General features: G+C 48.4%; 1 protein-coding gene across 2 annotated transcripts in view; it reads left to right on the forward strand.

The window, feature by feature from the left end:
• Positions 1–11,851, forward strand: part of KANK1 (KN motif and ankyrin repeat domains 1) — a 152,708-nt gene extending 140,857 nt beyond the window's left edge. For both annotated transcript variants that reach the window (XM_066604210.1, XM_066604211.1), the window contains 5 exons: positions 4,886–5,105; positions 5,576–5,718; positions 7,185–7,385; positions 9,380–9,478; positions 10,997–11,851. In XM_066604210.1, the coding sequence (XP_066460307.1) occupies positions 4,886–5,105; positions 5,576–5,718; positions 7,185–7,385; positions 9,380–9,478; positions 10,997–11,062 (729 nt within the window). In that variant the 3' untranslated portion in view covers positions 11,063–11,851. The remainder of the gene's footprint in view (positions 1–4,885; positions 5,106–5,575; positions 5,719–7,184; positions 7,386–9,379; positions 9,479–10,996) is intronic.
• Positions 11,852–14,286: the final 2,435 nt, after the last annotated feature.

A 14,286-nucleotide genomic window follows, 5' to 3' on the forward strand; every position in this document is an offset into this window, starting at 1 on the left:
CAACGCACAGGGGGGTCTTTTAGGAGATTGTCGTTAAGTCTCCAAGACTGACTTCTAAGTGTGGATCCCCATCCCGCTAGACCTCCAAAGACCGGGGCGTGATCCGACCACAGCAGGTCCCCATGTGAGCATGACGGGGAGCTATCTAGGAGGCTATGCGAGATCATAAGATAATCGATCCTACTGTAAGAGTTGTGAGCCGCTGAGTGGAACGTGTAATCCCGGGTGTCTGGGTGTAGTGTTCTCCAAAGATCTATTAATTGTAATGTGTCTAGTTTTTTTTTGAGTGCCCTGATTGCTGCCCGGGAGACGGAGGACTTACCCGATGAAGTGTCCACTGAGGGGTCCATTGCCACGTTAAGGTCTCCGCCCAGGATTATTCTCGATCCGTCCGCGAATTTGGCTAGTGCGTTCAGCACTCTCAGCGCCGCAGGCACTTGGTTCTGATTGGGGAGATAAATATTAGCAAACGTGATCACTGTACCCAGTATTTCTATCTTAAGAAAAATATATCTGCCCCCTGGGTCAATAAAAGAGTCGACTTGCTGGTATTGGAGTGTCCTATGTAGGGCAATGGAAACCCCTCCCGCCTTTCTCAAAGGGTCGGGACTATGGAGCCACTTGGGGTAGTACAAGGAGGTGCAAGATGGTACGTTCCCCTCCCTGAAATGGGTCTCTTGCAGCATGACTACCATCGCTCTTTTTTTATGGAGGTGGTAGAGGAGCTGCCGTCTCTTCTGTGGGCTGTTTAGTCCCTTGGTATTGTGGGTGCAAAATGTTAGGTTCGCCATTTGGGCTTAAAGATCAGAGTGTCTGCGTATCTCCCATCTCCCCTCAGGAGGGTTGGGGGTGGGGAAGAATAGGGGAGGGTGACACAAAAGGAAACAACACATCGGGAAAGACCATATAGGGGGTAAGCACGTAACTTCAGAACAAACAACATCTGGTAAGGGGCCGCTAATGGTCCCCTAAAACTAGTGGTTTGCCTAAACTAGGCAAAAAAAACAACAGCTTAAGTTAGCTGTCAGCCCTATGTGGGAGTGTGGAGGCCAAGAAAGGGTGGGCTCCCTCCCGCCCCTCAACCCCGTCGAGAAAGTACATCCCGGCTATAGGAACCGGGATCATTAAACTGATAAGTGGGCATTCCCAGACCCGGCTACGTCAAAGTCGTCCCCCCTGCTGATTAGATCCTATATCCTATTCACCCTGTAGGGGCGCACTTAAGAGAGGGGGGAAGGGGGTTATAGGTATAGTAGGAAAGTATGCGTGAAAAGAGGAGAAGTAGGACAGTACGAGGTTATAGATTCGAAGTGACTGCGTCCTGGTCACTCTGCTGCGCCGCTTCTTGGGTCTTCATTTCCCCTCTGGCGTTGGTCTCTGCATCGTCGTCTGGATCTCGGAGGTACCGGTTGCCACGTGTTCCTTGGGGGTGGCACTGGAAGGGAGCACGATGTTGGCCAATCTGGTAGTCGGACTGGAGGTAATTCCAACGTTCCCAAGAAATGTGGTAAGTCTCCCAGTCCTCGGAATGTTACTGTCTTGCCATTCCTAGAAGCATGTAATTGGAAGGGGAAACCCCAGCGATAGGGAATCTCCCTGTCTTGGAGGATGGTCAGCAGCGGTCTCAATGCTCTGTGCAGCTGCAGGGTTCGACGGGAAAGGTCTGGAAGAATCAGGATCTGGGTACCCTTGAAGGACAATTCTTTAATAGTTCGTATTTTTTGTAGAATTAAGTCCTTATCTTTAAAGAAGTGGATTCGGCAGACCACATCTCTGGGTCTGCTAGGGTCTGGGGATTTCGGGCCGAGTGACCTGTGTATTCTGTCGATTTCTAATAAGGAGGACTCCGGTCTTTTTAGTATATTGTTGAAAAATGACTGGGCCCAGCTTTCAAGTTGTGATGGTTTGACTTCTTCAGTAAGTCCTCTTACTCGTATATTATTTCTCCGATGACGGTTTTCTAGGTCATCGAGGTGCGTATAGAGATCCAAGATCTGTTGAGAGTGCAAGTGTAGTTCTTGATCATGGGCCTCGAGCGTTTCTGTAACCTTCTCCTGGGCCTCCTCTACTGCCTCTACTCTCTGGCCTATTTGTCGTATCTCCTGCTGGAGAGATGCGACGTCCTTCTTGCGTGCGGCCTCGAGTTGCTGGAAAAGGGTATCGATGTGATTCTGTGTCGGTAAGGCCCTAAGATGGCTTTTCCAATCCCAGTCTTCTCCTGCGTCTGGTTCGAGGGTTTGGTTATTGGATTCACTCTGGTTTGGACCCCTGGTGTTCGTTCGTCCTGTCCTGTTGCCGTAGTTGTCTGCGCTGCCAGTCCCCAGGTTCGGTTTGCTGGTTTGCGGCTCGGGGGTTTTGGGTTTGGCTGCGCTTTGCACATTAGTCTGCGTGTATCTTCTCTGTCCCGCGCTTCTTTGCGGTAGCGGGGCGTTATGATGTGGCTGTACTGGTGTATCAGGCTCTGTCTCGGGCTGTTGGTAGTCTGTGGATTCTTTAGGGGGGCCTCTGGGTCCTAGAGGTGGCTCTGGGGAGTCGTGTGTCAGTGGGAGACTGGGCCGCGGAGGAGCCCGGTCCGGCTGCGATGCAGGGGATGTTGATGCATTCTTGGCCCAGTTACTGGGCTCGTTCTGTTTATTTGGCCTCTGTGGTGGCTTGTTTGTGATTGTGGCCTGCTCGTCAGCCGGTCTGGTCTTGTTTTGTAATACATTTTTTTGTGTCTGAGGGGAGCTCAGTCGTGACTGGCTTGTGTCGGCTTCCGGCGTTTTGGTGTGCGGGCTACATGTAGGGCCCTTAGGAGTGTCTCCTTGCCATGTGGGTGGCTCTGGGGAGCTGGGTGCAGGTGGGGTGCTGCTCTGCCTTGAGGGGCTGTTTCCTGGTGGGGGGTGTTCACTGGCCAGTGCTGCCTCTTGCTGGGGGGATTCACCCCGCCTTGCGGGGTGCTGTGGGTGTCTCTGGCATGGCTGTACCCCCTTGCTGGGCTTGCTGCCAATATGCGTTGTGGCCCTTATACCCTGCTCCACTTTAGCCTCTCCTGCTGGGGGTGGTTGCTGTGCTCTCCCCTTCTCTTGTGCTGCCCTCTCTGGCTCCCTTTCCCCTGCTGGGTGCTGCAGGGCTGCCTGAGGGGGGGCTACCTGGGCTGTTTGTGGCTCAGGTTCTAGGCTGGTGGGGTCTCCCCTTGTCTCTGTGGCCGGCTCTGTATTCCCACTCACCGCTCCCGTGGCCCCCTTTATGATTGCCGCTCCTCCTCCCCCTTCCTCTAGGTCGCTGCCGTCGGGTGCCGGCGGTCCGCCGTCTGCCGCTAGCTCCGTGCCGCTACCTCTGCTCTGCTGTGCGTGGTAGCCGGAGTCTGCCGCCGGGCCGCCGAGGCTTCTGCTTCCTCCCCGCGTTCTTGCCGGCTGGTCGCTGCCCGTTGCCGGGCTGAGTTGTCGCTCCGGAAGTGGAGCGGGCGCCATCTTGGGTGCGAGCTCCCGGGACTCCGCTCCCGCTGTTCTCCTCAGGAAGGGCGCGATGCTGCTCCTGGAGTCGTCTGGAGAGGTTGGTGCTGCTCCTCTTTTCTTCCCCTTCGCCATGGTTGTAAGGTGCCGGGTCTGGGTCCTCCACATATGGGCTAAGTGGGGCTGGATGCGGGAGCCGAGCCGAGGTGCGTCTCACTCCTCCATTAGCTGGCCACGCCCCCGTATTAGTGTATCTTGACGCCACCAGGAATTCCTGGTGGAGTCGAGATTGACAGGGGGTAACGCCTCCTGATGCTCATTGGCTGGACAGCGTAATCTGCTCCAGGTCCTGGAAGGCCTGTTCAGATCTGTACACAAACTATACAGTGGCCGCCGGCTGTGCTAGTGGGCAACTCCAGCAGCAAGTCTGTTCCGTGGCGGCGAAGCAGAAGGCGGAACCCCCCCCCTGACAATGGGAGCGCAGCGCGACTTCATGGAAGTTCTTTTGCCGGGAGCGGCATTAAGGGACCACTGAAGCGGCCGCCGGAAGGGAGCGGGGAGCCGGCGACCGGACGGCTGTACTCACAGTGCTTTGTCAGCAGCACAGAGGGAGCAGTGATGCGGGTGGCGACACTGAGCGGCTGAGCGGAGAGTCGGCAGCCGGGATGCAGGGGGTGACCCAGCGGCTGCCTATGAGGCCATGCGTCACATGCCAGACACGAGCAAGCGCACACACTGCAGTGGCTGGATTTCTTTGTGCCAGCGCTGCAGCAATACGCTGATGGTTACTATTCTAATTTGCCTTACATTATCACATGTTAATGCTGGCATGTTACCGCTGTAACATGCCACCATTAACATTTCAGCATCTAAGCCTAAGCAGAATAGTTACCCTCCGTGTAAGGCTGCAGTGCTGCCACTAATACACCCACACTATGCTGCTGCTAGCACCTTCGTCTCTTCACCCTATCAGAAGCTAGGGGTGTGAGAGGGGCGTTGCTCCTGTCAAACCCCTAGCTTCCTGGTGGTGTCAAGATACACTAATACCAGAGTAAAGTCCTGATAAACTTTACCTTTTGTGGTATAAGGCTATAAAACAAAAAAAATTCCCAGTTTTCTGTTCCTTTCTGCTGGCTGTTAGCCGGATGTAATGAACCTCCTAGATGACTAAACGCCCAATCTTTGTGCTCCTTACATATTAATTACCAGTACGACAGGTCTGATGCCATCTGTGCACCTATTAATGAGATCCACTGCACAAGCACTTATTAAGGAAATCTCTCTATTATTCATTGTTGCTAGGCTCAAGGTGTGCCGCCATAGTGAGAAAATAAAAACATTGCGCCCGATACTCCGTTTGCACGGCCCTTGAGAATTACTAATATTTTTACTGCTATTTTACAGCAATAATCTAGGATCAGCGATGCTATTTACTGACTTGTGTTTTGCAGCGGCTCTGCTCCAACACCATACAAAACGAATGGTTCCGCGTGTCGAGTCAGAAATCGGCCATTCCAGCCATGGTAGAAGATTACGTTTCAGCGTTTGCAGAGATTTCCCACGCCGTCCTTCGCTATATCATCAACATGGCTGATGGCAATGGGAACACGGCCCTTCACTACAGTGTATCTCATTCTAATTTTGAGATTGTCAAACTACTGCTGGATGCAGGTGAGACATTTATTCTCTACGTATATTGGCTAGTTATACATGTGTGAAGCAATATCCGCTACTTGCAGCCTGCAAGAAGTGTGTTTTGTTTATTATGGGAATGCCAATGTGAAATGCCACAGTGATGACCAGCAAGTATGCATCTCCTTACATGGTTCTCAGTACACGGATTACTGGAAAAGTCATCTTGCTATGCTGATAAAAGCTGAGAAAACACCCAGACTGTTAAGAAATGTAGTCTTTACAGTGATTACATGTGCTTGCAGTGGCATGCGGGGACAGGAACGTCCGATTACTTGGGGATGGGAGTTACACAAATGTTGTTGTCTTCCAGTATTCTGGAGCTTGGTATATGTGAGCACAGCATTGTCCGATGTATAAGACGTCTACTGTTAGTTCCTTTGAGTCATTGCAGCTTTGCTATTTTCTTTATGACTTCATGCGAACTAGAATGGCTTCTTTCTTCCCAGATGTGTGTAATGTAAACCACCAGAACAAGGCTGGATACACTCCTATCATGCTCGCCGCCCTGGCAGCTGTGGAAGCGGCCAAGGACATGCAAGTGGTACGGGAACTGTTCAGCTGCGGAGATGTCAATGCCAAAGCCAGCCAGGTATGTGCTGCTGACTCCAAGCAAAACACTCCATGATGGGACGGCATAGCAGCTCGTAGAAGAGCACCAACCAGCTCGCTACATTGTTTTTCCATTTTAGTCACAATGTGTTCAGGATTTTTTTCGGAACAGAGTCTCACTTGCGAGACCAAGCCTAAGGGTCCAAATTGTGTACTGGGTGGTCCCTGACTTAGAGTAACCTCCTATAGGTGGCACTAGTGAGACAGTTTTCTTTCTTTTGGGAAAGAACTGCTTCACATTCTTTTTCCCAGGGAGCATTTCCTGATAGACTTCCTATCTGACTCCTCTGCAAGAAGGATCAGTAGCTTTCAGGAGCATGCTCACTGAAGAATGGACAGCAGCACTGGGCAAAAATATTTGCCAGGTACTACTGGATCCTGTAGTGCCCCTAAGGCCAGCAGGCTGAATCCAGCCCTTCATGGTATCTTATGTGGCCTGCAATAAGGTCTGGATGCAGGAGGACCGGCTCTCCACTTTTCCTGGAGGACGGAGCCAGCGCTTGGCAGAGGATGCGGTGCCCACACAAGGACTAGGTGCCATCTTGGATTCTAAGCTCTGGCTTGTAGCTACACACCGCTCTGTTCAGCAACTTATAGGTGGTGGCACAACTCTGACAGCCCTACCCAGGCACCCTAGACAACCGCCAAGGTAGGAATGTCTGTGCTAAAGAGGTGAAAGGGAAGAAGCCCCATCATAGTGCATGGAGCTCCATAGCCATGTCAAGGAGTTAGATACATTTTAGAGCTCATTCACACGGGTGTAGGCAGTTGTGGTCTGTAAAGTATGGTGTTTTCATGGACCAAAAATGTGTGTATTTACTGCATATCTGGACCCTCTTGCATGTTTTTTTGCAGACGTATTCACTACGTTTTTAAGTTTAAGTTGTCCGTGTTGCGCATGTAAAAAATACACTCTTAATACCAAGCGCAAATTCACCGAATAATAATGCTAATGTTGCCTTTTGGCAAAAGTTAATGTGACCTTTGCTCTAGTGTAAGGCTGGCGTCACACGGGACGGAACCCTCGCATAATGGCCACACCGAAAAACCGTGAGAATTCTGCTGGAAAAGCGCAGCTTCAAAACCTGCGGCCTTTGGAGCGGATTCGCCATCTGCATTTTGCTGCAGCTTTTTTTCCCCATAGAGAGGAGAGAGGTCGCTGCGGAAAAGACAAAAGAATTGACATGCTGCAGAATTAAATTCCGTGACATGTCAGTTTTCGTGCGGCTTGGCCGTAGCGTGTAGATGAGATTTTTACAAAATTTCGTCTACTTTGCTGGCTAATCCCGGGATTAGGAGCCGCGAGCGGAATTGCCGTGCGGACTTTACACATGGAAATTCCATGGCAATTCCGCCCCGTGTGAACCCAGCCTAACTTGCCGTCTCTACTTCACATTTTGGGTCTCATGGTTGTGCAGACATTGATGCTCTTGTGTTCTGTTTCAGGCCGGCCAAACAGCTTTAATGCTTGCCGTGAGTCATGGGAGGATCGATATGGTCAAAGCTCTCTTGGTCTGTGGTGCAGATGTGAATATCCAGGATGACGAGGGCTCCACAGCTCTAATGTGTGCAAGTGAACATGGACATGTAGAGATAGTCAAGCTGCTACTGGCCCAGCCAGGCTGCAATGCTGCACTGGAGGACAATGTAAGTTCGTGCACCCAAAACTCCTCATCTTCTCTCAGATCCCTTATGGTGAATAATGAAGGATAGGAGAATCTGAGGGAACGTCGCTGTAGGTACTTAGCTGCTGCTTCACTGCAAGAAAAAAGGGGAGTGTTACATGGCAAACATTGATATCATCGAGCATCTATGTCTCATTGAATGTCTGCTCTCATTCAGAGGCGAGAGCGAGACTGGACACGGCTGTCAGCATTAGCCAACAGTGTTCCTGACTCGTATAGCAATATATATAGGTGTAAGGCATGCACCAAAAATGAACATTGCTGTAGTTGCTGTAGAGCCGCTGTATGGAAAGTTTTTTAGTACGTTTATAACCCCCTGGATGGTCGTGCAATCTCCAATCATTTATGCTGATTCGGCGGTAAGCTGGCATCTGACTATCATTTGTAATGAGAATCACTTGACAAAAGAAAAGACGAGCAGAGAAACAAATGATCGCACTTCTCCAAAAGAAATTGTAAACCAGAAATGCTATTATTTTTTTAAAGTCATTGACTGACAAATATTGGTGATTACAATCATTTTGGCAATCTATTTTGCCTTCGGATTGAACAGCCAATAAATGCATATAGTCAGGTGGAGCAGATCAGCAGCTGTAATGATCATTTACATGGACAGATAATAATCAGCCCATGCTAACAACCACTGACCAGCAATGAGCATGTTTGTCAGCATTCATTACCTCCGTGTACATGGGCAGATTATCTGACGGGATGAATGATTGTTAACATGTTTATTCATCCCCATAGAGCTGTTGTTGATCCGCTGCATGTCTGCCCGTTTACATGCCGAACAGCATGCATTTTGATCACGTATATGGAACGATCAGCCAATCAATTCGTTGGCTGATTGTCAGGTAAACGAGCATTTGGAGGAATTCTTGGCCCCAGCAATTGGCCCTTGTAAAAGGACAATAAGGTCTCGGTCACACGGGTGTGCAAATCGCACAGAAGTTAGCTGTGCAAAAATCGCTGCCCTAAAAAGCGCTTGGACAGATGCTTTTTCAGCGCAGAAGCCCCGAGTGTCATTTGTGCGAAAATTGCACATTCACATGATTCAGATCAGCGTTGCCTAAAAAAAAAAATCGCTGCTGTGGGAGGACAGAGAGAAGGCAAGCCCCCTCCCCCCCCCCCCCCCCCCAATCCTCTCTCCTCGCTATGGGGAATTCCTTGTTGTCTGCTGATAAGTGGTGGAAGAATGCACTGCTGTTCAGCGTTTGGGGACAGCTGCACAGCACGTTTAGAATGTCCCGCTGTAAACTCCGGTTAGTCCTCGCTGGGAAGAGGGGAACCCCTGGGGAGTCTCCTCACCCCTGTGGGGACTAACAGAAGCTTACAGCTGGACATTTAAAATGTGCTTCTGGGTCTAGCAGTGCAGCACCCCCCCCCCCCCCCCCCCCTCCCCACTCGCATTATCTCCCTTCGTCTTCTGCCTCTCCCATTCCCATTGTTTAGAAGTTTAAACTAAACAATTGGAATGTTTATCTAACCAACCCCCCCCCCCCCCCCCCTCTTGTTATTCAGCTCCCATAGGAGTCTATGGAAACTCCTGTGCACCAAAGGTAGGCCGGGTCCTATTTTTGCACGGAGTAGGGAATTTCAGTTGCTCATGTCCTATTTTTTTTTTTAGGTGCATTTTTTTGCGTGACTAAATTTCCTTCATCTGAATGTTTCCATAGGAAACCCTTGGCTCTAATAGTCGCTTGTTTAGTGCGCATGTAAGTTAGCTGTGTGAATTCCCCCGTGTGACCGAAACTCAAGCCTGGTCAAACAGTTCATTCTACAGATTCATTAGCAGCAGTAAAATGTGGAAGAAGCAGACCGTCACCAAGATATGATATAAGCTGTCGCCACACAGGACTGTGACCAACTATTATACCTTTGTTTATACATTCTTCTCTTATCTGAATACTTCTACTGAATCCCCAAGTGTAAAGCTCTATGGTCCTTTGTTCCCAGGATGGCAGCTCAGCCTTGTCCATTGCCTTAGATGCTGGTCATAAGGATATAGGAGTCCTTCTTTATGCTCATGTCAATTTTTCTAAAGCTCCATCACAGGTAAGTGCGGTCATGCAATAAATATGTATCACATATCATGATTTTCACTCCTATTATCTTCCATTTAGCCTCATGTTGTGTTATATAAGGTAAATATAAGCCATAATCCCTCAGGGCTCAGTCACACGGGCGTTTATTGCCGCGATTTACGCATGCGCATGCGTCCGGCGATTTTTTAAAACCATTGCTTTGCAATGGTATGGGACACATGAGCGCTTTTTATGCGCTCGTCCGATAAATTAGAGAACAGAAATCGCAGATCGCACCTATCTGCGATCTGCGATTCCTGTTCTCTTCTCTATATGCGCTCAATGGGGCCGGAGGCAGCAGCGCCGACCCCATTGAGAACATATAGAAGACAAATCATTCTTCTCTGCCACAGCTGGAACAGCTGTGGCAGAGAAGAACAATGTTTGCCCATTGAATTCAATGGAGCCGGCAATACAGCCGACTCCATTGAAAGCAATGGGCTGCCGGCGTGCGCGGGATGAATTGTCGGGAAGGGCTTAAATATATAACCCCTTCCCTGCAATGCATCCTGAAAAGTGAAAAAATAAAAAAAAAGGATGTACTCACCTGCTCCCGGCAGCCTGAGATCCCCGCGGCCGTCCTGCAGTGGGTGTGAAGGGGGTGTGACTCAGGCTTGCCCCTGATTGGCTCAGCCTGAGCCAATCAGAGGCTGATCTCAGTCACACCCATTCATGAATTCATGAATGGGTGTGACTGAGACTTGCCTCTGATTGGCTCAGCGCTGAGCCAATCAGGGGCAAGCCTGAGTCACACCCCCTTCACACCCACTGCAGGACGGCCGCGGGGATCTCAGGCTGCCGGGAGCAGGTAAGTACACACATTTTTTTTATTTTTTCACTTTTCAGGATGCATTGCAGGGAAGGGGTTATATATTTAACCCCTTCCCGACAATTCATCCCACACTCGCCCGCAGCGCTTGCATTCAATGGAGCCGGCTGTATTGCCGGCTCCATTGAATGCAATGCGCTGGACAGCTTCGGCCCGTTTCTAATGAAACGCGGCTAGGAGCAGATTTTCGGCTGATTTTTCGGCGCCGGTCACGCGATTTGCGCATGCGCATCCGTCATGCGATGCGCAAATCGCGTGAAAAAACGCCCGTGTGACTAAGGCCTCAGAAAGAGCTATATGGGATTTTGAGGCATTCAGTTACATGTATTATTGAACCTCAAGTGGGTCATAGAAAATGGATATTTGTCAGCACATACCATAAATGTCTATGGTGGGTCTAACTTGGCGTCCGCTGAGGGGAAATAGCAGGATCTGAAATGATGGCTGCTTCTTGTCCGATGCTTGTTTATTCCAGATATAAGTGGCATCAGCCGCGTCGGGCAGCCACATGATTGCATCTGTTGTCATCTTGTGGATACAGAGTAATGTCTGTGGTCAACTTAATGATGATCTGTTAGATTTGAAATGCAAATGCAAAAAACAACGAAGTGGCATAAAAATACTCAAACTTCGATTCTTTTCTTTCCCTTTTTTCTGTAGGGAACGCCCAGGCTGAGCAAGAAGCTTCCATCAAGTCCAACACAGAGAAGTCCATTTGACAGCTAATTTGGAGACAGTAATCGTTTTTTGCCACCTCGGAGTTGCTGCTAACCATTGCTGTGTCTAACGACAGATACTGAATGTACTTTTCTATGTGCCTGATTATGCCAGCAGACTACAGCAATAGATACCTACTGATTAGATGGATTCCCTAACTGGAAGCAAGCTATATGTGGAGCACAAGCCTCCGGGCCCCCAAGACTCCTATGTATGGGTGAAGGAAGCTGATCATATTGTCAGTCGGCAAGTCTTAGTCCATGTGGTCCCCGTGATAGAGTGCCATAGTGCCTTCTGCATGTAATATTTATATACAATGCATCTTCGCTCTACTTTCTGCTGCCCTTTCTGAACGGAGTAATGGATTGTCCCTACCTGCGGCCCTTGAGCTGGCTCGCTGGCTATAAGCTGTAGAAGCCCTCAGTAGATCTGAATGGACTAAGTAAAGGCGTCCTCCTGACTTTATGTATTATGTAACTTTTATATTAAAGAAAATGTTGAGAAATTCAGTATTCACTGCATATTTTATAATCTGTAAAAGAAGAATCTGTTACATGGCCCGACATGTACTCAGTATATATTTATGTATTTTTAAATGGTCTAGTCCTATGTATTAATATCCGTACAATGCTATAAGAATCACACGTCTTGGTCATGCAGTATGTAAGCTGTCCTCTCTGCATATTTATATAATAGGCTGTCTTTCCTCCTTTAGATGTGTATGTTTTTAAGAGTTTGAAGTGCCTTAGACTCTTGCCATATTTTCTCAATAAACTTTCACCATGTGGTTTTTATGCAGTACAATATTTCATACTTTGCACATCGGGGACTTTAAAAGAGGTTTTCTTATCTTATAAAATGATGCTTTGAAGGGCCACCACATTATGATCGTTTCGGGTCCTATGTCTAGGACACCACCAATCTTGAAAATGTGCATTTTAATGCCTTGTGCCCTCCTAGGGGTTTTCTGCATAGCTGTGCTGCCGGTCAGCCAGCTATGCGGGAGCTGAGGCACATTCTCGTACTTTTGAATGGTCCCATATTGCCTGGGTGCTAGGAAAACAAAGAAAGGGCAACAACCCTATGCCTGAGTTTCCACACACCGGATTCCCGGCGGAAATCTTGCGGTTTGGCCGCAGCGAAAAAACTGCAAGATTTCCGCCGGGAGAAGCGCTGCTTCAAAACCCACGACACTTAGCCACGGGTTTTGAAGCGGCCCGGTCGCTCGCTCTTCCGCTACGGCCGGCGCTCCCATAGAGGAGAGCGCGGCCGCAGCGGAGGAAGAAAAAGAATCAGCATGCTGCGGCTGGCTAATCCGCGCCGCAGTGCCGGCTTTGCTGCGGCGGATTTGCCGTCCCACGTGGACGAGATTTGTGAGAAATCTCATCCACATGGCTGGCTAACCCCAGGATTAGTGGCCGCAGGCGGATTTGCCGCGGCGAAATGCCGAACGGAATTTCCGCTGCAAATCCGCCCCCGTGTGAACCCAGCCTTAACTACTGGTGCATTCTTTTCATTCCCAGGGTTGTGGAGTGCAACAAGTCGGATCCCTAGCAATCATAAAGTGGTGGCATATCCTAGCACTATGCCATCACTTGAGTCCAATTAAGTATAATGTGTATGACATATGCACACACAAGGATAGAAACAATACATTACATTGAACTATGAGAGAACCCTCCCAATTAACACTCAATCCTAATTTTAACTAAAAATAAAGTTCTGATTTCTATAATATTGGTAAGATCTAGTGCTGTCCAGCTGGTGCCGACAGAATCCAACTGTGTTGGAAGACACCCTATTGACAAGGATGTTGATAACGTCCAGTTATCAATTTATTCATATGTTTCTTGGAGGCGTAACAGATACTCCGTTATTGGTATCTCACAGAGAAATAAGAGTACTTACAAAGATGTCAGAAGTGGTGATGGATCTTCTTAAAAGGGGTTCTTCCAAAATCACAACCCCTTTGAAAATGCAGAACTTGGGGTAATCAGCTGATCGCCTCCTGCTCTTGGCACCCCTGGCAAACAGAGGATTTTCCCAGGAAAGCTATGGCCAAGCTGACACTTTTCCAGGTAAGTGTAGTATCACAGGATGGCCATTCACATGAATAGCTGGTCTGTAATAACTGCACAAGGTCCACCCAGACAGAAGCCACTCTTACTGAGCAGTTTTCCATTCTGACCCATAGAGGGGTTTCCAAATAGAGGACCCCATTTATGAGGATCATATGCCCTAATTGGGCATATTAACACTGCATGCCTCATACGCGCAACCGCTTTATTTAGTTAGAGAGTATTCACCGCCCATTGATATAATTAAAAACACAGACTATAAAGGTCCACATTTGTTGTTAATGGCGTTAAGAAGTTGGAGGGGTTCGTTTTCAAAAACGGCACCTAATTATATAAGGTGCATGCTGCATGATCTGTTGCATCTGGAATTGTCTGAATGACTTTCTTTATACCCTGGCTATGAGCAGCTGTACACTTGCACCATTAACTTGTACAGTTTGCCTTTTCCATGTAATGTACATTTACCATATGCCCCCTTATCTTGTCCATTTCCTTTTGAGTACTTACTCCTCATTCGTTGACTTGAGCAGAAACTACGGATAGTTTCTACAGTCAATGACACTTAGAGGCTCGGCGGCTACAACCCATGATGTAGGTTTAGAAATATTTTAATTTGGCAGTCCAATGCAACACGTCTGCTAAATGCCGTAAAAATGGATTTAAGAGCTACTAGATGACTGGTTAGTGCCGGTGCCGTCTAAGAAACCATAACAACGATTCTCAAGTAAACTGCAAGTTTTCGAATCCACACATTCCTTCATATGATTATACAGCGTCATTCATTATAATTAACAGCTGCATTGTTCTCCAAAGCTTTTAATGCTGCTGTTTGCCTCTTACGCTCACCGAACCGGAGGAGCTACCTTCATTTATATGTCTATGTCCTCCTTATTTTCCATTTAAAATGGCATAATAAATTTAACACATAATATGTACTAAATATTTTTTTCTTAGGCCTCATGTCCACAGAAAAAATATGGCCCGCACGGATTTCTGCTGCAGATTTCCGCAGTGAGTGCACATTATAAATTGTCTTTTTTTTTTGCATGCGGGAAATCCATCGAGAGAGAGGACAATTGAGCCCATCTGCGCGTGATCCCCGTTAAAATGGAGCGTGCCGCATATTTTTTTCCACGCATGAAATCCACAAATCAC

The sequence above is a fragment of the Eleutherodactylus coqui genome, chromosome 5, assembly GCF_035609145.1.
Source record: "Eleutherodactylus coqui strain aEleCoq1 chromosome 5, aEleCoq1.hap1, whole genome shotgun sequence".
In the NCBI taxonomy this organism is placed as follows: Eukaryota; Metazoa; Chordata; class Amphibia; order Anura; family Eleutherodactylidae; genus Eleutherodactylus; species Eleutherodactylus coqui.